The 21,113-nt window shown below is 56.3% G+C and overlaps 8 protein-coding genes across 8 annotated transcripts; 4 read left to right on the forward strand and 4 right to left on the reverse strand.

Annotated features, from left to right (window-relative positions):
• Positions 1–50: 50 nt before the first annotated feature.
• BGZ61DRAFT_525407 (Tho complex subunit 7-domain-containing protein) lies at positions 51–1,109 on the forward strand (the record flags this gene model as incomplete). Its single annotated transcript, XM_046252753.1, has 1 exon — positions 51–1,109. One exon carries the CDS (start codon positions 51–53, stop codon positions 1,107–1,109), a length of 1,059 nt encoding a protein of 352 aa, XP_046112040.1.
• Positions 1,110–1,202: 93 nt separating this feature from the next.
• BGZ61DRAFT_11810 (tubulin binding cofactor A) lies at positions 1,203–1,833 on the reverse strand. The gene is made up of 2 exons (XM_046237009.1): positions 1,568–1,833; positions 1,203–1,479 (listed from the first exon to the last, which is right to left on the reverse strand). Exons 1-2 carry the CDS (start codon positions 1,745–1,747, stop codon positions 1,297–1,299), a joined length of 363 nt encoding a protein of 120 aa, XP_046112041.1. The 5' UTR covers positions 1,748–1,833; the 3' UTR covers positions 1,203–1,296.
• Positions 1,834–2,181: 348 nt separating this feature from the next.
• BGZ61DRAFT_407900 (Rec8 like protein-domain-containing protein) lies at positions 2,182–4,904 on the reverse strand. Its single transcript, XM_046243182.1, has 2 exons — positions 4,156–4,904; positions 2,182–4,103 (listed from the first exon to the last, which is right to left on the reverse strand). Exons 1-2 carry the CDS (start codon positions 4,417–4,419, stop codon positions 2,490–2,492), a joined length of 1,878 nt encoding a protein of 625 aa, XP_046112042.1. The 5' UTR covers positions 4,420–4,904; the 3' UTR covers positions 2,182–2,489.
• An 802-nt stretch (positions 4,905–5,706) lies between these two features.
• Positions 5,707–12,503, forward strand: BGZ61DRAFT_407902 (uncharacterized protein). The gene is made up of 7 exons (XM_046243183.1): positions 5,707–6,275; positions 6,338–7,514; positions 7,566–8,885; positions 8,936–9,366; positions 9,429–9,474; positions 9,933–11,137; positions 11,192–12,503. The coding sequence occupies exons 1-7, from the start codon at positions 6,111–6,113 to the stop codon at positions 12,371–12,373; spliced, it is 5,526 nt and encodes a 1,841-aa protein (XP_046112043.1). The 5' UTR covers positions 5,707–6,110; the 3' UTR covers positions 12,374–12,503.
• A 511-nt stretch (positions 12,504–13,014) lies between these two features.
• Positions 13,015–14,328, forward strand: BGZ61DRAFT_525412 (DHBP synthase RibB-like alpha/beta domain-containing protein; the record flags this gene model as incomplete). The annotated part of the gene is made up of 1 exon (XM_046252754.1): positions 13,015–14,328. The coding sequence occupies one exon, from the start codon at positions 13,015–13,017 to the stop codon at positions 14,326–14,328; it is 1,314 nt and encodes a 437-aa protein (XP_046112044.1).
• A 138-nt stretch (positions 14,329–14,466) lies between these two features.
• On the reverse strand, positions 14,467–15,203 carry BGZ61DRAFT_525413 (Longin-like domain-containing protein; the record flags this gene model as incomplete). The annotated part of the gene is made up of 3 exons (XM_046252755.1): positions 14,467–14,707; positions 14,776–15,016; positions 15,092–15,203. 3 exons carry the CDS (start codon positions 15,201–15,203, stop codon positions 14,467–14,469), a joined length of 594 nt encoding a protein of 197 aa, XP_046112045.1.
• A 266-nt stretch (positions 15,204–15,469) lies between these two features.
• Positions 15,470–18,904, forward strand: BGZ61DRAFT_377989 (MCM2/3/5 family-domain-containing protein). Its single transcript, XM_046242583.1, has 3 exons — positions 15,470–15,907; positions 15,957–16,829; positions 16,880–18,904. Exons 1-3 carry the CDS (start codon positions 15,565–15,567, stop codon positions 18,736–18,738), a joined length of 3,075 nt encoding a protein of 1,024 aa, XP_046112046.1. The 5' UTR covers positions 15,470–15,564; the 3' UTR covers positions 18,739–18,904.
• Positions 18,905–18,906: 2 nt separating this feature from the next.
• Positions 18,907–21,022, reverse strand: BGZ61DRAFT_437959 (pyridoxal phosphate-dependent transferase). Its single transcript, XM_046244188.1, has 3 exons — positions 20,600–21,022; positions 19,788–20,531; positions 18,907–19,722 (listed from the first exon to the last, which is right to left on the reverse strand). The coding sequence occupies exons 1-3, from the start codon at positions 20,780–20,782 to the stop codon at positions 18,985–18,987; spliced, it is 1,665 nt and encodes a 554-aa protein (XP_046112047.1). The 5' UTR covers positions 20,783–21,022; the 3' UTR covers positions 18,907–18,984.
• Between the last annotated feature and the right edge of the window lie 91 nt (positions 21,023–21,113).

The raw sequence follows: 21,113 nt of genomic DNA on the forward strand, positions 1-21,113 counted from the left end.
TTTTGGACAATCTCAAGGAGACTCACCCCGCCGACGGCGACTCCTTCACCATGGCTGCTTCATGGGACCTCTTGGACCAAGAGGGCGAGATTGAGCTGCACAAAACTCGTCTCCTCAACGTGGAAGAAAAGCCTTTCAAGCGAATAACCAAGCGTCTCAACACTCTTTCAAGCCTGACCCTACCCGCCGAAGCCCTAAACGGCCACCCAGTCGACCCTAAATACAAACTCGACCAGCTGAAGGAGGACCTCACCCTCGATTTTGCAGCCTTCGACAGCACCATTACGCGACTACAGTTTCTCCACCACGCCAATGCTCGAGAGCGTGAGCGCTATACAGACGACCAGCATCGCATCCTGACCGAATGCCAAGCCGTCCGAGCGAACAATACCCAGCTCCGCGAGCAGCTGGAAGCCGCCCAGGCGACCCTTACGCAGCGCAAGAAGTTTGACGAGCTGGCGGAAAAGATCACCTCGAATCGATTGCTCCGTCCCCGGGAAGATCAGATTACTAACCTGACAAAGCTGGAGGAGGAGTGCCGCGAATTGGAACGCGAGAGTGAAACCTACAGCGAGACATGGAGGGAGAGGAGAGAACAGTTCAACAGAATCATGGAGGAGGGTATGCTGCTGAGACGGCAAATTCGCGACGAGAAGGAAGAGGTCGACCGACGAGAAGGCATGAATGAGGGCGATGACGAGGATGCGGAGGTCGATAAACCTGGACAAACCCCCAGGCTCGAACCAAGCGGTGACGCAACGCCGCGACCTGAAGGGGACAGCCAACTAAAGGCAGATGGCGATGCCGGAACGCCACTCCCAGAAGCATCATATGGCGGAAGGACACCATCGAGAGACACGCCGGGACCAGATCAACTGAAGCCGTTGCCAGGCCCCTTGGGATCTCTGTCCCGAAGTGGCAGCCAAGCGCCCAGTCGAGATCCCTCCCCTATGCCTCACCATGACGATAACAAGGCTGAGTCAGGAGAGGACATAGAGATGGAAGACGACGACACGGCGCGGCGCGTTGGGGAGGAGGGAGAGAACGCCCCCCAGGTCATTGTTGAGCCACCTGAAGGCAATGATGACAAGATGGAGGTGGATAATTAAGCCTCTGGAAGAAGGCTTAGGTTCTACAACGAACCTCTGTGACACTAGTTCAAGATACCCTCGATTTCTGAAGGTTTAGGCGCCCCATGTTATTTCACCCTTTATATTGCTTCTTCCTCGTCGTCGTAATGGTATCGTATCGCTCTCTAGTGTAGTATCCCATCCTGAGGCTCTCTAGCCACACCCCCTATGATGAACCGTTCTGTTCTGCCTTGACCTGCGCGAGGGTGGCCTTGGCCGCTTCCATCTCCTGCTCCGGCGCACCACTCTGCTCCCTCACCTGTATCTGATCCTCCAACTTGGCGACGGCGGCATCGAGTCGCTCCCTCAGGGGTCCGAAAACGGCCTTGGTTTGTTCGACGGCGGTTTCCTGTGTCATCTTAGTTAGCACACGGCCGTTGTCGAGCAAGTCGGGCAAATCGCAAAAGGAGGGACAAAGAAATCAGAGGAGCACTAACCAGCTGCTTCAGCATGAAATCTCCATTGTCATCCTCGCTGCCCTGGCCGCTCTCGATCTTCTCCTTCAGGGCCTTGATCTGAGCCTCCTGCTGAGCCAGCTCCTTGTAGTACGAGGCCTCCTCCTTGAGCAGGCGCTTGACGGAGCTGGTGGCGATGGCGAGGTGCGACGGCGGGGGCATGGCGGCGGTTGATTAGCGGACGGGGTTGTGCGTATGAAGTCGGAGGCTGAGGGAGATATCTATCCGCGAGTGTCTAATGCAAGGCGACTCTGATGACAGTGCTAGCTTGTGATCGACGTTTGGAGAAAGTTGGTGCCTGCGTTAGGATGTGGATAGAGGGGAAGCAAATGAGATCATGGCCATCTCGACGTGGGGTTCGATGGTGGGGTAGTAGAATTCCATGCATAACGCGCTTCGGCCGCGTCAACGAACTGTAAATCAACGTGTGTTTCTGGCCTTCCATTTAGGGTCTTGATGTTCGCGGACAGATCACTGAGACTTAACTACTATGAGTTCAATATGTTTACGCGTCGGAGGGAGAACTCTCTCTGATTATCGAATCAACAAATCACGGGCACATTCAGAGCTTCAACTGACATGACCACTTCATGAATACTTTCAAACAGTTCTCATTCATTGTATACCTTTAGTCTGAGTTCTTCCGACCTACAGAGAAACCAAGAAGTCTCTCTGACAAATAAAAATGACGTTCGACGTCGGTCCGCACACAATTCCCCTTTTCCCGAACCATGATCCGAGTCCCACATGCCATGGTATCTCCTTAAACGCCGGCAACGCCAGATGGGCGACCTCGACAGCCAACTGCCCCAGAATGCATGAATCCAATACTTTACATGACCAAACATGCCGCCCTTTGAGTCTTCGTTAAACTGCCAACACTATGACGCGGTCTTGTATCCAATCACGCCGACACAGCAACAGCAGGGGCGCTGACTGCAGCGGGCTCGGGCTCGTTTTCGTGTGCGATCTCACCACCAGCTTCCTTCTCGGCCCAGTCTCCCCAGAGACCTCGCTTGCCTCGTACCCGGATGTCATCGCCCAGGCCAGAGCCCTGCTCGACCTTGATCGCGTCTTTCGTAGCGAGAACCAGGCACTCGAAGAACATCTTAGTAGCCTCGGCCTTAGTGGTCTGCTTCTCGGGAAGAAGTTTCTGGAAGACAACCGATGTTTGCTTTCGCTTGTCGGGGCTGGAGGCAGCGTCGGCGCCGAAGAGATCACGGAGGATGTGAACGGCATGCTTAGTACCGAGAGACACGGGACCGCTGTCAGCGGGGTGCACGAGAGGTGCAGTGGTGTCATCAAAGTTGGGCATGGGGCTGCCCATTTCACGCTCGGCATGGTCACCATCGCCGGGAATCATACCATCATCGGCAGGGATTTCGAGGATAGTGCCATCGGCAGCCATGCTCTGGTTACCCATAGCACCACCATCAAGGCCAAAGTCAGTGTCATCACCAAGCTCCAGACGAGGCGATTTGGAGGCACCTTGGTCGCTGTCGACATCAGCGATTCCACTGTCACGCTTTCGCTTGAGCTCATTCATTCCACGAACGGCATCCAGGGAAAGCATTCCCCGGAGTTCGGGAGCCCAGGCAGAGCTTCGCCCCTCCATCATGATTGAGGAAACAAAGCCACCGTTCTTTTGCATGTCCATCAAGGCCAGCAAGAAGGGATCACGAGGAAGGAAGGAAGCAGCCTTGATGATGTTTTCGCGGTTTGCTTGTTGTCGCTTGATGTGGTTGCTGGAAAGGGCGATCTCGTCGTCGGGGGTAAGAATCTTCTGCTTCTTGGCGCGCTGAGCGGGTCGTCGGACGAGAGTATGCTCCATCTCATCATCCGGCTCGTAAAGATCGGTCTGGTGGTGCATAGTATACTCCGCCTCGACTTCCTTCGCAAAGTCCTCATCGATGTCAGAGAGAGGCGATTCGGAGATGCGGCCACGGCCGAATTGAGGGGCGGCAGCCATCTCAGGCATCGCCGATTGGTCATCGGGGTTGAACTGAAAGTTATCGTCCATGTTAATGTCTCCCTCTTCATCCGCGATCATAACGCCATCACCGCCCAGGTCTAGGGCAGTGTCCTCCGCGCCGTCCTTTACGGGGATATCAAATTCACTGAACATGTCATCCTCCGGCGCTAATGGTGTCGGTGCGCGTCGACCAATTTCGATACTTTGGCTAGGGCCTCCATCCATGTCGATTCCAAAGTCGAGCTCAAGCTCAAGGTCATCCATAGCTCCCAAGACGTCCTCATCCATGCCCAGGTTGTCAGTGAGGAACTGGCTGTTGTCAAAATCCTCCTGCAAGTTGATGTCTCGGTTGTTGCTGACGCGACCCTTTCGGCTAATGGGGTTCGTAGCCACGTCATCAACCTGGGACAGGAGCCATGAGGCATCGGGTGGAGGCGGTAGTTCGAAGTTATCGTAAGGCGTGATGCGGTCTGGAAGCAAGAGAGCTTCACGATTGGGGATCTGCAAGTTAACGGCCATATCATTATTTCCGCTAGATCGGAATGCCTGAAAGAGGTTAGTATCGCGGTGTTTGAGAGGATACGAGGGCTAGACGAACCATTTTGATCTTCATCATGGCCTCGTTACAATCATCCAACAAGTAACGCGTCTTGCGCTGATAGATTCTGACAACACCCAGCAGAAGCTGACCGCTCAGTCGCAAGGCCATGGGGGCCTGATTAGGCGTGATGATGGCTTCCACACTATCCGTAACATTGGACTGTAGGATGTGGTTCTTGGAGAGCTTGCGCTCGAGGTTGGCCGAAAGCCAGACGCGGGCCAGCGGCCCGCTCTTCTGGAGGAGCGTCTCGGAGTAAAACATGGTGCAGCCACGCGACGACGCGATGCGCAAAAGACGAAGGACGTGTTGAGCAGCGACAGGCGGGTGTCGAGGAGCGAAGTATGACGATGGTTCGGAGGGGAAGAGGTGCGGGAGGTCGAGGGAGCGAGAGTGGTGTGGGTAAACACAGGACCAGGGGGCGCGTCCGGGCGGATAAACAAGCGCAGTGGCGGCGGGATTGCTCTACGCGCGGTCGGGGCAGCGCAGACGCATGAAGCGACGAAAAGGCAATCGCGCAAGCCAAAAAAGTCTGCAGCGACGAGGGCCGATGCCGATGGCGACGGCAGCGGAGAGCAAGAAGCGGACGGCGTGGGTGTGGGATGTCGCGACGGGGTTGAAGGGAAATTTCAGGTTGGGGGACTCGGGACTGGGACCTGGACCTCGAGGGGATGTGGCCGCCTGGTCAGTCTTCACCAACGGTAAATGGCGTGGCTGGGGCCAGGTGAGGGAGTGGGAGTGGCTCACCCAACCGCTGCGGCACAGCACACGTACTGTACCTACTGCACGTCCCTTACTGCACGTCCCCCTCGCAGCGCAGCGTCGGCGCTCAACAGGGAGCCGCCGCTTCCGGAAAAAGCCAATCTCCGGCATCTTTGAGGCTTAGCTCCAATCTCCAGCCAATCAAGGCGAGGGACTGCCGTTCGGTACCTGGGGAATTGCTCCGTGCCTCACTCCGCTCCGTGAGCATGAAGAGGCTCTGTGTCCAGTGTTACACCTCTGGGATAAGTACATGCGGACTAATTAGGGTTGTCCTGTCAGAGTGGGAAGTAAAGGAATCATGTACACCAGTCGGTAGAACTCATTAAGAGCGTACCTTTATCCATCCATGCTCTCTCTATCGACCTGTCAATTGACTCCCTCCCCGAGACTGATTTCTCCGAAGCCACGCCCTACCGATTAATAATGCACACACGTCGGCAGCATCTATACCAGAAGGGGAATATCCTGGGGAAATTTGTCTGACTGACAGCCCCAAGGAAAGACAAGACTCTCAGCAGCAGTGCAACAAAGGATGCCACGCAATAAGCCGGTGCTGCAATAAAAGAAAATTGGCGTGACCCTCATCCATCATCCATCATGGCATGGGTCATCCCTTGGTCTCATCCATAGGGGCTCGTACTTATATACGAATAGCTGCGGCCAAACCTAGGCCTCCTGCACATCCTGCACACTCCCATCGGCAGCTGGGACAAGCATATTAGGCTTGGCATCAAGCCTATCCAGCAGCCATTGGCGGCGACACCCTCCCGCAAGCCCCTGGCAGCCTCGCGCATTCAGGCCCCGCCAGGCGCAGCCATTTCCAGCCTGCAAAAGTACTAGCCCCTACTTTGACTCGTTGGCTCTCAGGACAAGCCTTCTGGACACCTCGACCTCCAGAACCCGGCACCTGAGATCCTTACTCCGTCCACTATTCTTCTTCTAACTTTGTTTGTCCATCCTACCCCTTCTTTATGTTCTGTCTCTACCACCAACGATCCTGAATCGTATATTTTGCGATTTGGCTCGTCTCCTCGTGGCAGCTCGAGCTGCTCATGTCCTCGCCTCCGTCGTCTTGTCCGGCCTTCTCATGACCCGGCGCATTGGCTGCGTAATCGATCCTTGATCGCCCATGCCCCCTCGCCATCACTCGCTACCTCAGACATCTTGACGAGGTTATCAACGCGCCCACGAAGATGCAGTTGCCATGGAGCGGGCGTGATGGCCCTGGAAGCCAGTCTTCTCTGTTACCCACGAGCATCCCAACCATCACCGGTCTCGCCGACAGCGCCAGTTCCAGCGATGCGGATCGCCCCCGACGACCAGCTCGCCACGTCCGGACAACGTCTGCCCATGCTCGGGTGAGCCCCTTACAGACATGACCTTGCCTCCCATTTCCCCTCCTAACTGATATGTTTCGCAGAGTGTGGCAGATGATTACTCCTTCATGACTCCCAGCGAGGCCGCCGCGAACCTACGAACCTCCTTAACCCATGGCCTTACCCCCACCGATGCCCTCACCCGACTCAGCGAATACGGACCCAACGAGATCCCCCACGAAGAACCGGAGCCGTTGTGGTTGCGCTTCGTTAAGCAGTTTCAGGAGCCCCTTATTCTGCTTCTCCTAGTGTCAGCAGTCGCCTCATTATTACTGGGCAACATGGATGATTCTATCAGCATCACGGTCGCTGTCACAATTGTAGTGACGGTTGGCTTTGTCCAAGAATATCGATCCGAGAAGTCTATCGAGGCCCTCAACAACCTCGTCCCAAACCACGCCCATTTGGTTCGTGGGCAGTCCAACAAATCCGACAGCTCCTTAGGCACATGGCCTCCGCGCTCCGAGACCGCAAGCGACTCCACCCCTTCTCCTGGATCCGTTACTCCAATCAGCGATGTTTTAGACGCGACTTCTTCCAAGGTCATGGCTTCCCAGCTGGTTCCAGGCGACTTGGTTCTTTTCACGACTGGAGACCGTATCCCGGCCGATATTCGCGTCACCAAGGCTGCTGACCTGACTATCGACGCATCGAACTTGACGGGCGAGACAGAGCCTGTCAGAGTAACCCCTGATGCCCGCCGACGGGGCTACGGTTCATACGGCCTCGAAAAGGTTCAGCATCCTCGACCCGCCTCCTTGTCGCCTTCTGAGCACGATGACTCTTCCGGTGGAGAGGGCACACATAACGTTGCATATATGGGAACACTGATCAAGTCTGGTCACGGACAAGGCATAGTATTCGCCACTGGAGGTCAGACACATTTCGGCACCATCGCTACCAGCGTATCCGGAACTGAGAGCCCTCGCTCACCCCTTCAACTATCAATGGATGACCTTGGCTCGCAACTCAGCAAGGCCTCGTTTGTAGTAATTGGTCTCATTTCGATTATTGGCTGGCTGCAGGGAAAGAAGCTCCTAGAGATCTTCCAGATCTCAATCTCTCTCGCCGTTGCAGCCATTCCAGAAGGCTTACCGATCATCGTCACCGTTACATTGGCTCTTGGAGTACACCGCATGGCTAGGCACAATGCGATCGTACGCAGGATGCCCAAGGTCGAGACCCTAGGCTCTGTGAACGTCGTGTGCACTGACAAGACCGGTAAATAAGATTGCTTTCCTCAAGGCGAGCGTTGCTAATGAGTCAACCTAGGCACTCTTACCACGAACCACATGACGACTACCAAGATCTGGTACTTTGGGGCATCAGGGGCTGTCGAAGTTGAAGCCGACAACGAATCTTCCGAATCGAGCCCAGATGTCATTAACCCCGCCAGTCAACGAGTGCTTCGAATCGGCAACGTCGCCAACAATGCGCGGTTAGCACAAAAGTACACAGAACACGGCGCAGCAGCCTCGGCGGTCTTGTCGTCCACCCTGAATCGCGATGAAGCATCCACCTATACTCGTTGGGTTGGCCAGCCGACCGATGTGGCCATGTTGGACCTACTTGACCGATTTAAGGAACATGATGTCCGAGACTCTCTAGGCCCTCGGGTCAGCGAAACACCATTCAGTTCGGAACGGAAGTGGATGGGCGTCACCATCGGATCTGATTCTAAGGGCGAAAAAGAATACGCGTATATGAAGGGCTCAATCGAGAAGGTCATCGCTGCTTGTGACACCTATCTTCAACGAGATGGGAGAGAGATCATTCTAGACTCCAATCGCCGTCAGGAGGCCCTCCAGGCTGCAGAGGCCATGGCTGTTCAGGGCCTTCGTGTCCTCGCGTTTGCGAGTGGCGCGGTATCGAAATCTGCCAAATCCCGGTCCTCTGCACGTGGCCGGGGCGATAGTCCGATTGCTCATGCCCCCGAGGATATTTATAAGGGTCTCACGTTTGCTGGTCTCGTTGGAATGCGCGATCCTCCTCGACCCGGTGTTGGTCATTCAATCAGGCGCTTGATGCGAGGAGGCGTCAAGGTCATCATGATTACCGGAGACGCTGAAACAACAGCCCTCGCCATTGGTAAACAATTAGGCATGAATGTCGCAGTTCCCAGCGGTCATGCGAGAGGCCAAGGAACTGTCAAGTCTGTTCTTCGAGGTGATGAGGTTGACAAGATGTCCGAGGAGGAGCTTGCGCAGGCTATGCAACACACAACCATCTTTGCGCGAACGAACCCCGATCACAAGCTGAAGATCATCCAGGCTCTCCAGTCGAGAGGCGATATTGTCGCCATGACTGGTGACGGTGTGAATGATGCGCCTGCGCTAAAGAGGGCTGATATTGGCATCTCTATGGGACGCCATGGGACGGACGTTGCTAAGGAGGCGGCAGACATGATCCTGACGGATGATGACTTTTCTACTATTCTCCATGCCATTGAGGAGGGCAAGGGCATCTTCAACAACATTCAGAACTTCCTCACATTCCAGCTTAGCACAAGTGCTGCAAGCTTGGCGCTGGTCCTCATTTGCACCTGCTTCGGATTCAAGTCGCCCTTGAACGCGATGCAGATTCTCTGGATTAGTAAGTCTAAACGTTTTCAACCGAAGGTTGAACCCAGCTAACAATGATAGACATCATCATGGATGGACCTCCTGCGCAATCCCTGGGCGTCGAAAGCGTCGATCCCGACGTCATGAACAAGCCTCCACGAAGACGAGGCGACCCCGTCCTTACCCGACCACTCATCACCCGGGTTCTCACTCAGGCCTCGATCATTACGCTGGGCACCATGCTCATCTACAGCCGCGAGATGCTTGCGGATGGCCAGGTGACACGACGCGATACGACCATGACTTTTACCTGCTTCGTCCTCTTCGACATGTTCAATGCGCTCAGCTGCCGGTCTGAATCGAAATCGGTGCTCCGAGGCGAGATTGGACTCTTTTCTAATAATTTGTTCAACTGGGCCGTGGCTCTCAGCTTGGCTGGCCAGTTGCTCGTTATCTACTTCCCGTGGCTCCAAGAGACTTTCCAGACGGAGGCAATCGGGTTCTTCGATCTTGTGCGTCTGCTTATTCTATGCAGCACGGTGTTCTGGGCAGACGAGGTTAGGAAATATCTCAGGTACAAGCAACGGCGTTTTGGCAGCGGATACAGCCAGGCGGTATAAGTTAGGGGGGGCCCAGGATAGGGATGTCAGGAAAGCATTGTACGACTATACATACTGTGTATAAATGTGTGGCTTGGTTGCATAGCGGCTACAGGAATATGTAAAAGCGAACAAAATAATGTCATGGCAATCGGCTTTGAATATATATTACTCGATTACCTATTCCGTACATTTGTGGTATTCCAAACATGGGCGGTTGGCTGGCTGTCGTGGTGCAGGGTAGGCTCACGGTCAGGGAGGGAAGCAAGGTGCAGCTCCAATGTGGGGAGGTATGGCTGCGTGTCACTAATGAACACGGTGCTGCGAAGTCCATAGCACCTGGTATCTTACGTGCGCCGACTGCGGGAGCCAGCTTCTACATCGACGACGACATCTCCCCGAAAGCCGGCCACCCGCCCCGACGAAGAGCTCAAGGAGCGATGCGCCCGCCATCCGGACGACCTCAATGACCATGTCAGCCCTCCTAAACGGCCTCTCGCACCCGACCGACAGCGATCATGCCGTCGTCCGCGCCCCCACCTCGACCCTCCAGAATGCCACCAGCGAGGCCGAGATCCGCAATGCGCTGGCAGCTCTCCACGCGCGCGAGACGGCAATAACCACCCGTCTCGATGCTCTCGTCGCCTCCCAGGCCGACCTCTCCCGCGACCTCGGCCGGCTGGACCTGCTACGGGCCGGGCTCGGCGCGCAGGTCATCGCTGCGCGCTCCGTTGGCAACGACATGCTGGCCGGCGCGGCGGACACGGCTGGCAGGCTGAGCGACAAGGTCAAGGAGCTGGACCTGGAGAAGAGCCGCGTCGAGAACACGCTCGGCGTGGTGGAGCAGGTAGCAGAGCTCAAGGCCTGCGTTCACGGCGTCGTGGGCTCCATGGGGGCTCCCCAGGACTGGGAAGCGGCGGCTGGATACCTGGCCAGAGCGAGCAAGGTGCCAGTCGACATTATCAAGGGACCTTTTGCTGCGAGCATAGTGCCCAGCGTCGAGGTGCCCGACCCCCCGTGGGTGACCCTCGAGGATGCGAGGGAGAGCCTGTGTGGCCTCTTCCTCAGGGAGTTTGAGAAGGCCATGGGCGAAGGTGACGAGGTCAAGGTTACACGGTTCTTCAAGCTGTTTCCTTTGATTGGGCGAGCTGAAGTCGGCCTTGATGTATATGGGCGATATGTCTGTCAGGGTGTAGCAGGAAAAGCCCGAACCACACTGAAGGACAACGTCGGCAGTCAGACGCGGAAGGATGGCTACTTCTATGCCAATGCTCTCTCGATGCTTTTCCGCCATATCATGGAGATCGTGGACTCCCATGGAGGACTAGTAGAGCGACACTACGGTTCCGGGAAAATGATCCGCGTCATCGAGCGCTTGCAAATGGAAGCGGATGTCCAAGGCGGCATCATCATCGACACCTGGAGTGATGAGCGAGGGGTTGACCGAAAGCTGACGGACGTGAGGAGCTACCCCTTCTCGTTCCTGGTACAGAGCTTTCTACCCCCACCACCACGAGGTGGCACCCCGAGAGTGAACTCGCCGGCCATTGGAGCGGGAAATAACCCTCGCCAGAGCGAGGATGAAGGCGTTGACATGAAGGAGGTCGATGGCCTGCTCGGCGAGATCACCACCATGCTAGGCAAGTGGTCGTACTATAGCCACTTCGTCACTGGGAAGTTCCAAGTATGTGCATGGTCTTTGATCTCTTCTCGTACGACTCTCACTCACATGTTCTAGGACCCAAGCATGGCCCCCAATGCTCCCATTGTCGTTCCAGATGTTCTGCTCAAATCGAACCTGTATCGCAAAGTGTACAGCAAGTTGATGACGCCCTACAACTCCATGACCACCTTTTTCTTCCGCCGATCCGTCGAAAAGGCATTTCAGATGGACGAGTATCCCACCGGGTTATCCCTTAGTCTGAGCAGACCCGTTGATGGCAATGCTCCATTCATCATCGTGGCGGTGGACGTTGTAATGTATATTGTGAATGCCGTCATCGACAAGTCCATCTCGACATCACACAGAGATGTCATTGCTTCAGTGGTCCCCACGATTGGTCGCGTTCTGGGCTCCGACTTTATTGGCATGATCCAACGCAAGATGCGAGACGAGGCTTATCCAAAGCCGGTCATTCAAGGAGGTTTCCCACCCGAGGACAGGATTATCCAGTTTATTGTCCTCATCAACAGTCTTGATATGGCGAACGAATACCTCACCAGGGTTATCGTGAGCCGCTTAGGCGACCCCGGCAGCGACGTCCAAGAAGGGCCGCTCAAGAATTGCTTCCCTCTTGAACGGGATCTTGCCTTTGTCGCAAATGCTTTACATACTCTCCAAACCACGTTCATTCTCAAGAGCAGCGAGTTATTGAACGAAGGCATTCAAGTACTTTTCAATCAGGTTGTCAAGCTTCGCCTGCGACCTATACTGAGCGAGACGTTCCGAGATACAGACTATACTCTGACCGAAGATGACCTCGCCGATATCGCCCAGCAAAACGACGAGGACGAAGAGGATATACTGGAACAGGTATCTCGACGATTCGAGTACGGATGGGACCAACTCATGAAGCCCATCGCCCGATTGATGACGCCCGGGACATACAGTACCCTGCTAGATATGACGGCCAGATACCTTGCTAAGCTGTGGGAGAAGAGGATCCTCAGCTATAGCGGACGCACAAACGCCTTTGGAGCGATCCGCATCGAGCGAGACTTTAGCGGCCTAGTGGATACGGTTTCGCGAGGGGACTACACTGTGAGAGAGGTGTTTGCCAAGGTGACGCAACTTCTGATGGTTGCGAACATGGAGGACGAGGAGTGGGATGAGATCGTGGCTCTGGACGGCGACGATGGGATTGACTGGGTGTTGACCGAAGATGAAAGGAGAAGAGCGAGAAACCTGGTACAAAGTTGATTAGCAGGGAGCTACGATGCTTGTTTGGGTTGGAGAGAGGATGAACTGCATAATAGATAAAAGCAGGCTTGGGAAGCCAAAGAGAAACTTCTTTAATGAAGATCATATCAATCAATATCCGATTATATGTAGCCACCTGGTGATAGAACTTACACTAGGCTGCCATCAAACGTGATATTGCCACCTAATTCATAGCTAACTGGTACTCTGTTTTAGGGGCTCTGGACGGCGATTTAGCGGAACGTGCCCTGAGCCGCACTGAACTGCCTTTCCCTGGCGGCGCTAAAAGCCGATCTTGCGCCGGTGCCTTGGGCTGCCTTCAGGCGTTAGGTTACCTTATTCCAACAACGGGGCCGCCGACGGGTTTTAGTTCGCCATGGTGAGTGAGCATGAAGCCTGAGGTGATGAAATTTTCTATGACTCAAAGAACCCTCACCCTCTTGGCCAACCGTGAGAGCTGCTGCAGACGTCTCCATATCGCCGTTTCTTGCCAGACGAGAATCCAGGAATACCCAGACTGGCCTTTTACCTGCAGAAAACACCCAGCGGCGTCGCCCTTTGCGCTGGCTCTTCGACCGGCCCTGCCACCACTTACATCGGCCCTGGTCCGAAGCTTGACGACGTCTCACCCCCTGCCCGCCATGGAGACGCGGGTTGTGAAGGTCCCCAACAAGGGCCCCCTTGGCCATTTCCAGCCCAGAGAAGGTCTGGGGAAGCTGGAACACTGGGAAATTCAGACCGAGCAGAAGGACGCCCTTAAGGTGCTCGAGGATGCGGCGCACGAACTCAAGACTAAGGATATCCCCGTCGCCTTTCCGACCGAGACCGTCTACGGCCTTGGTGCGGACGCCACACGCACTGGCTCTGTCAAGGGTATCTACTCCGCCAAGGGACGGCCCTCAGATAACCCTCTCATCATACATGTGTGCGACTTGCACATGTTGCGCCAGTACCTGGGACCCGCCGGCCAAGGGGAGGGAGACCAAGACCTCATACCAAGCAGATATAAGCCGCTTATAGAGCGCTTCTGGCCGGGGCCTCTGACCATTCTGATGCCGAACCCAGTGCCGTCGAAGCTCGCTCCAGAGGTGACGGCTGGACTCAAGACTTTTGGCGTCCGAATGCCCTCATCGCCCCTCGCACTCACCCTCATCAAGCTGGCCGGCGTCCCAGTAGCGGCACCGTCGGCAAATGCTTCCACCAAGCCATCACCGACGACGGCACAGCACGTATTAGATGACCTGAATGGGAGGATCGAGATGATCCTAGACGGGGGGCAGTGCGATGTCGGGGTGGAGAGCACGGTAGTTGATGGGCTGTGCGACCCGCCGGTCATCCTCCGTCCCGGGGGTATCGGCTTGGATGAGTTGAGAACCTGTCCGGGCTGGGAGAACGCGATCAAGGCGTACAAGGATCAGAGCGAGGAGGGCAAGACAGCCCCCCGAGCACCCGGGATGAAGTATAAGCACTATAGTCCCAAGGCAAGAGTGGTGCTCTACGAATCAAGTTACGAAAAAGGAGTTTCAGGGGTAATCATGTCCGACATTGAGTCGGCAAATGGCACCGTCAACGGGACGGTTACGAATGGAGACCGAGGGACAAGAAAAATCGGCGTGATCCGCACGCAACGATGGAAGTCAGGGGCTGGGCTACGATGCGCCAACCTCAAGGCATCCCCAAACGACACACAAGGGGGCGCAAAGCAAGACGGGACGCCTTACCAAGTCTATGAAGGCGAACTCATGAATGAAAGCGGACACTTAATCGGCCAAGTCTTGGATATTGATCTCGGTAAAGACACCGAGGGGATTGCCCGGGGTCTCTTCTCGGCCCTGAGGGAGTTTGATCGGCGCGGGGCGGACACCATCTTCGTGGACGGCATAGAGGATAGAATCGACATCGCCGCGGCGGTCATGAACCGCCTCCGCAAGGCGGCCTCAGACATTAGAGCATGAATGATCAATTAGACACCCTCCCTGCACCCTGTATAAGCCCGCCCCATCCCTTGCCAAATCCGACAGCGTGACTTTTTTGCATGCGGCGCTAGAATAACGTAAAAACTCCAAATGCCAGACAAGCGCTCCTTTCTACCCTCACAGTCCTTGTCGGAGCCAGTCCGCCAGCTTGGACTTTCCGAGTTGCGCCAGGTTGTTGACTCCCTGTTCGCTGAGGTCGATGCGACCGACGGGGACGTCCTGAGTGGGGGCTCGGCTGACACGCTGGACGATGATGGTGGGGTCGGTCTCGAGGATGATGCCGTCGTCGACGATCTCGTCGATAGCGAGTGACACGAGGTCGTAGTTCTCGACGATGGTACGCTTGTCCACGGATTGCCTGTTGTCGCACGGAGGTTAATACCACGATAGCACAGACCTGTGGCTTAGAACAAGGGGGAAACCGACTTAAAGAGCAAGTGGAGCGAGTCTCGCAGCGCAAGGATGGTGTTGTAGAGCAGGATCTCGTTCTCGTCGACACTGCCCACAACGTACATCATGACGTCCGATTCCATCTTGTACAGCACGATTCTGTTGTCGTAAAGGATGATGTCGCCGGTCTGCTTGGCCGTCTTCTCAAGGAGGCCCTTCTCGAAAGCCTTCTGGGACTTGATATCGGAGTAGGGGCTGGCGGATGCGCTCGCGGAAGCTGGGAGGCGGTGGTCAGCGGCGTTGCGCCGAAGGGGCCAGATGCCAGATGGGCTTCAGGAGCTGCGGTACCTACCATTGGGCGCCGTGTGAGGCGGCGAGAAGTACTTTGCGAATATCCGGGCGCCATCCTCGGTGCCGAGAACGAGGATGGCCTGGACGGAGAACAGGGTCATTCCGGGAGACATGGCGGCGGTTGTTTTGTGCGAAAGCCCACGTTGACACTTGGCGGTACGGTACCTAGACGATGAGACCCCTCCAGACCGACCTCCAGATGCTAGATGCCACACCTCCGATTGAGCGCTACCGGCACAACGTTTGGCCGTGGAGCCGGAGTGTGGGTTGCTGGGCACTTCGCGTGCGCACGGGCCAGCCCCTTTAATTGAGGGTTCGCGTGCCTGAACCACTTTACGCGTTCAGGCGGAAGGAACGCGAAACCCTCCCTGTCGTTGGTGCGTCCCCTCCCCCTCGATTTCTCCATCTTGCCAACAAACCCACAGTTTCCACGAAATCTTCCCTTGAACGCCCGCCCAACGACACGACAACACCATGTCGTCCCCGTCGCAACGCCGGCAGCGAGACTCGACGACCCCTCGTCGCTCTGCTCGTCAATCCGAAGCGGGAACCCCGCGCGAAAACACCAACACCAGAACCTCGCAATTGGCCTCGAGCCCGCTCTTCTTCCAGTCCTCCCCTGCCCCTCAGGATGACGACGACCAGCAGAATCCTGCCCCTGGCGATGTGTCGTCGCCGTTGCGCCACATGACAAACAGCCAGAGCACTCCTGGCCGCAGCGACTTCCCCAGCTCGCCGCTGCGCCACATGACCGAGACGCAAAGCGACGACGATCCTCAGCGAACTCCCAGAGCCACCCCCGGAGGACTCGGTGGAGGTAAGACGGGACAGCCAATCCAGGAGATGCAGACCACTAACTAGACTAGAATCATCACCTATCCGCTACGAACCCAGCTCCAGTCCCGGTAGATCTCTGCGACAACAGTCGGAGCTTCGAAGTGAGACCAGTGGCCTTTTCATTGGTTCTCAAGTTGGCAGCTCTGCACCCCACCGACGAGGAGATATCAACTCTGATGCAGCACGCACGCCGCGCGCCGCGCGCCGCATCATCCTCGACGATGCCGGCCGTGTAATTCGCGAGGGACCTGTCGACGGCTCCGACGCCGCATCCTTTGCCAACCGGGATCCCAACACCTCTGAGGCGGATGCGCTTGGTGGCCAAGGGCAAAGTCTTATCTGGGGTACGACAGTCTCCATCGACGACACCTTTGCAACCTTCAAGGATTTCCTCCGCAACTTCACACAAAAGTATCGCATGTACCGGGACGGCTTCTCTGACGCCGAGGTGCAGGCGGACCCTGAGGCGGAATCGAAGCCATACTGCGAGGCCCTCGAGAACATGCTTCTGCTGGGTACGTCGAGACTCTACGTTGATATTTCCGACTTGAACCTGTACCCACCTACGCGAAAGCTGTGGTATCAAATTCAAGCCTACCCCCAGGAAATTGTGCCTGTGATGGATCAATCGGTTCATGACATGATGGTCGAGTTTGCGCGCGCAGAGACTCTGAGAAACCGAGCGTCCCAGAGCAGCGCCGGCCACCAAGCATCCCAGCACGGCACTCAGAGCTCAGAACCCGTGTTCCCCAGCTCTGATCATCCCGAAGAACCTGCTACCCCTCGACCTCAACAAGATCAGCAACAGCCTTCATTGGAGGATCAGGTCGCGTCTTCCATTTACGTTGTCCGTCCCTTTGGTCTCGACAAGACGATCAACCTAAGAGACTTGAACCCCTCTGGTAAGTTGGCCGTCAAGACCACTGCATTGTATCAAGCTCACATATGATAGACATGGACCGCCTCATTTCCATCAAAGGTTTTGTGATCCGCGCCACTCCCGTCATCCCCGACATGAAGGACGCCTTCTTTCGCTGCAATGTGTGCTATCACTCAGTCAACGTCGGCCTCGACCGTGGAAAGATCCGAGAACCGACCGAGTGCCCTCGTGAAGTTTGCGGCTCGAAGAATTCGATGCAAATTGTCCACAACCGATGCTCCTTCGAGGATAAGCAGGTCATTAAACTACAGGAGACTCCTGATGCGGTGCCTGCGGGTCAGACACCGCACTCTGTCTCTGTTTGTGTCTATAACGAGCTGGTCGATTTCTGCAAGGCCGGTGATCGTGTCGAGTTGACTGGTATCTTCCGTGTCAGCCCTATGCGCGTGAATCCCCGTCAGCGGGCGCTCAAGAGTGTGTACAAGACGTATGTCGATGTTTTGCATATCCAAAAGGTTGACAAGAAGCGCATGGGCGCTGATCCGTCAACGTTGGGCATTGCAGGCGAACAAGAGGCCGAGGGTGGCGATAACAACATCGAAGAAACCCGGGTCATTTCCGTCGAGGATGAGGAGAAGATCCGGCAGACTGCGGCCCGAGACGATATCTACGACCTGTTGGCTCGTTCTCTCGCCCCTTCTATCTACGAAATGGACGACGTGAAGAAGGGTATCCTTCTGCAACTGTTTGGTGGCGCCAACAAGACGTTCAAAAAAGGAGCCAGTCCCAAGTACAGAGGTGACATCAACGTCCTCCTCTGTGGTGACCCTTCCACAGCCAAGTCCCAGATGCTTGCCTACATCCACAAGATTGCGCCTCGCGGCGTCTACACTAGCGGCAAGGGCTCTTCCGCTGTCGGTCTCACGGCGTACGTCACTCGCGACCCCGAGACTCGGCAATTGGTACTCGAGTCTGGTGCCTTGGTCCTATCCGATGGTGGTGTGTGCTGTATCGACGAGTTTGACAAGATGTCCGAGTCCACGCGCTCTGTTCTTCACGAAGTCATGGAACAGCAGACCGTTTCTGTTGCCAAGGCCGGTATTATCACAACCCTCAACGCCCGAACCAGCATTCTCGCCTCTGCCAACCCCATTGGCAGTCGATACAACCCCGATCTTCCGGTCCCCCAAAATATCGACTTGCCCCCGACCCTCCTCTCCCGTTTCGACTTGGTCTACCTCATGCTTGATCAAGCCGATGAGAAGCACGACCGACGTCTCGCCAAGCATCTTCTCTCCCTCTACCTCGAGGACAAGCCGCAGTCCGCCCCGACCAACAATGATATACTCCCCGTCGAGTTCCTCACCATGTACATCTCTTACGCGCGCTCCAAGATCCATCCCGTCATCTCCCAGGAAGCCGCCGAGGAGCTTGTTGAGGCGTACGTTGCCATGCGCGCTCTCGGCCAGGATGTCCGCGCTGCAGACAAGCGTATCACTGCCACTACTCGTCAGCTCGAGAGCATGATTCGTCTCGCCGAGGCCCACGCTAAGATGCGCCTCTCCGAGACTGTCACTCGTGACGACGTTCGTGAGGCCAACCGCCTCATCCAGACCGCCCTCAAGACCGCCGCCACCGATTCTCAGGGTCGCATCGACATGAGCCTTCTCACTGAAGGAACAAGCGCCCTTGAGCGCAAGCGCCGCGACGAGCTGAAGGAGGCTTTGTTGCGCCTTCTTGACGAAATGACGGCCGGCGGCAACACAGTTCGATGGGGTGAGGTGGCCCGCCGGCTGAGTGAGGGCGCCAGCGTACCCGTGGAGACGTCCGAGTTCAATGAGGTTATGAGAGCGCTCGAAGCTGAGAATGCCATCATGATCAGCGGCGACGGCGCGAGGAGGACCATCCGGAGAGTGACGGCAATTGTTTAAAGAAGCTGGCTAGTGGCTAGTGGCTGGAATGATGTGAATGAGATAGATGAGTGGGCTGGTTTGGACGACAAGGGGTCTTGCTTACGGTACAAGGCGTTGACATATTACGTATCGCAGAATATCTGATCATCTCAATCTGATTAATAACGGAAGAGTTTCCGTGAACATGTTTCTCGTTTCGCTTGCCAACTATGATAAATCCAACGTCTGCTCTACGTCCGATGATACCGCATGCCTCTTCGCAGTTTACTCCTTGGCTGCCAGATCCTTCTTTGCCTGAATGGCCGCGTCAAGCGCATCTCTTAGAGTGTCGACGAGGTCTTCCTCACTCTCCAGGCCCGCCGAGAGCCGGACGCCCTCCTCCTTGACCCCCAACTCGCGCATGTGGGCGGCCTCATCGGGGTTCTTGCCGAAGATTGCCATATTGTACGCAAAGATTAGCGTGACGTGCCCTCCGAGATGGGGGCTGGGATAGAAGCCGCAGCGGTCGTAGAAGGCCACGGCGGTCTCGAGGCGGTCGAACTCGACCGTCAGGAGACACCCGTAGCCGGGGTCCGGCAGCTCCGGCGTGCCGGGCCGCATCACGGCGTCGTACTCGGGCTTGCTGGGCAGCAGGCTCGGGTACTGGACGTTGACGATGGGAGAGTCTGGGAGAGACTTGGCCTCGTGCAAGAAGTTGGCCATGGCCGCGGCGTTGCGGTTGAGGATACGCGTGCGCTCAATGAAGGCCTCCGAATTGGAGAGGAGGACTGCGGCGTCGCTGGCGAACAGCTCGTTGTGGTGCTTCGCCTTGAAGCGCGACGCAAGGGCTGCGTAGTGCGGCGAGAGCGGGTTCAGGACGACGGAGCCTCCCATGACGTCGGCCAGGCCGCTGAAGGACTTGGTCAAGGAGGTGGTTACAAGATCTCCCTGAGCAAGAACATCGACGTTGGCGAAGCCGCTGACGGTGTCGTCAATGATGAAGACGAAGCCGTACTTGTCGGACTGGATAGGAGGGACGTGTCAGTGCAAAGCTTGGGTGGCGAAGATGTGAGCAGGAGACGACTTACAAGGCTCTTCAGGCGGATGAGGTCAGGGGAGTCGAGAGTAGGATTCCCTGGGATCTCAATAATGGCATAGCTGACGGGTCTGCCAGCCTGCTTCTCCGTCTCGAGCCAGTTCTCAAAGCCATCGATGGCCTCCTCGTCAACCTTGCCAATGTGCTTGAACCCGTGAGGGCACTCCTCGTGGAGATGATGGTGAGTGTTGTGGAACACGACGCCGAGAATCACAATGGTGCCCGGGCGATAGTCCATCAGGAGGTTAGTCGTGTGGTAGATGGCGCCCATGCCCGTGGGATACAGATACACGTCGCTGGGGGTACACGTTATCTTGTCCGGGTCAATGGGCGAGCGATGCAGCAGCTCGCTGATCCGCTCGCGGAGGCCCTGATGAGCAACGCTCTCGGGAGTCCACGTCGGCGCCGGGAGATTATCGTTCCCTTCAAAGGCCACCTCCTTCATGGCGTCGACTCCTCGGAGCAGCTCTTCGCTTCCGCGGACTGAGATGCCGAGACCGGGAGCGCCCCATGTGAGGATGACGCCAAAGGTATTCTGCGGCTCGTAGAGCACCGCATACACGCGGTGGCCGGCGATGTCGACGATCTTGAGCGTGACATCTTCAGCCTTCATGCGGTGCGGCCCGCGACCCTCGAGGGTGACATGGTTGCGGGTATACGGCCAAAGCTCCGGGTTGAGGTAGATCAAGGCGCGTTTGCCCTCGAAGCCGAGATGCTTCACGATGGCTTGGCTGAGCTACACCCGTCCATCAGCACACTCGGTCGACACGAGGAGACCTGGACGAAGGAGACGGCAGCTCTCACCTGAGCAGCAAACTGCATGGGCAGGAAACGAGGATACAGGTGGACGACCCTGGAGAGCGGGCCAGGGTCGCCATCGCGGAATGCCTCGGCGACCTTCCACGTGGGGAGATTGCTGATGATGCTATACGGAGTCTGCGGCGGCGGGGCGTGGCCGAACTCGGACTGAGTCTTGAGAACAACCATGGTGGCTATTTCTGAGACGTCACAGCAAGTCAACAGATGGGCGATGAATGATGCGTGATGTGATGTAACAGCACAACTCCAACTTAATCGGTAAATGACACGAAGGAGGGACAAAGCAGAAACCCGCAATGGGCAGCCAAGCGGAGAGCTGGGCAGAGCTAGAAGCCCAGAACGCGGGGTCAAGCTCAAGTCAATCAACCTCCACGTTACATGTTAGCTGAAAGCTTCGTATGACTTCCTTTGCCTATGAGAAGTCGGCATTGAACGCCTCGTGTGCGCCACTTGTGCCGCGTGTCTCACTCGGCTCTTCAGCTGGAGGGCCGGCTCCGCC

Source organism: Ilyonectria robusta, assembly GCF_021365365.1.
Source record: "Ilyonectria robusta strain PMI_751 chromosome Unknown BGZ61scaffold_1, whole genome shotgun sequence".
Classification (NCBI taxonomy): Eukaryota; Fungi; Ascomycota; class Sordariomycetes; order Hypocreales; family Nectriaceae; genus Ilyonectria; species Ilyonectria robusta.

What these genes read in the sequence shown, in the direction of transcription:
- BGZ61DRAFT_437959 (XM_046244188.1), bottom strand. Translation starts at nt 20,782, where the DNA reads ATGGTTGTTCTCAAGACTCAGTCCGAGTTCGGCCACGCCCCGCCGCCG. An exon ending in CCATGCAGTTTGCTGCTCAG is followed by an intron (nt 20,532 to 20,599) that starts GTGAGAGCTGCC and finishes GGACGGGTGTAG; the next exon opens with CTCAGCCAAGCCATCGTGAA. An exon ending in TCATCCGCCTGAAGAGCCTT is followed by an intron (nt 19,723 to 19,787) that starts GTAAGTCGTCTC and finishes CCTCCTATCCAG; the next exon opens with TCCGACAAGTACGGCTTCGT.
- BGZ61DRAFT_407900 (XM_046243182.1), bottom strand. Translation starts at nt 4,419, where the DNA reads ATGTTTTACTCCGAGACGCTCCTCCAGAAGAGCGGGCCGCTGGCCCGC. An exon ending in CCATGATGAAGATCAAAATG is followed by an intron (nt 4,104 to 4,155) that starts GTTCGTCTAGCC and finishes AACCTCTTTCAG; the next exon opens with GCATTCCGATCTAGCGGAAA.
- BGZ61DRAFT_377989 (XM_046242583.1), top strand. Translation starts at nt 15,565, where the DNA reads ATGTCGTCCCCGTCGCAACGCCGGCAGCGAGACTCGACGACCCCTCGT. An exon ending in CCCCGGAGGACTCGGTGGAG is followed by an intron (nt 15,908 to 15,956) that starts GTAAGACGGGAC and finishes TAACTAGACTAG; the next exon opens with AATCATCACCTATCCGCTAC. An exon ending in AAGAGACTTGAACCCCTCTG is followed by an intron (nt 16,830 to 16,879) that starts GTAAGTTGGCCG and finishes CACATATGATAG; the next exon opens with ACATGGACCGCCTCATTTCC.
- BGZ61DRAFT_11810 (XM_046237009.1), bottom strand. Translation starts at nt 1,747, where the DNA reads ATGCCCCCGCCGTCGCACCTCGCCATCGCCACCAGCTCCGTCAAGCGC. An exon ending in ATTTCATGCTGAAGCAGCTG is followed by an intron (nt 1,480 to 1,567) that starts GTTAGTGCTCCT and finishes AAGATGACACAG; the next exon opens with GAAACCGCCGTCGAACAAAC.
- BGZ61DRAFT_407902 (XM_046243183.1), top strand. Translation starts at nt 6,111, where the DNA reads ATGCAGTTGCCATGGAGCGGGCGTGATGGCCCTGGAAGCCAGTCTTCT. An exon ending in GATGCAGATTCTCTGGATTA is followed by an intron (nt 8,886 to 8,935) that starts GTAAGTCTAAAC and finishes TAACAATGATAG; the next exon opens with ACATCATCATGGATGGACCT. An exon ending in CAATCGGGTTCTTCGATCTT is followed by an intron (nt 9,367 to 9,428) that starts GTGCGTCTGCTT and finishes GAAATATCTCAG; the next exon opens with GTACAAGCAACGGCGTTTTG.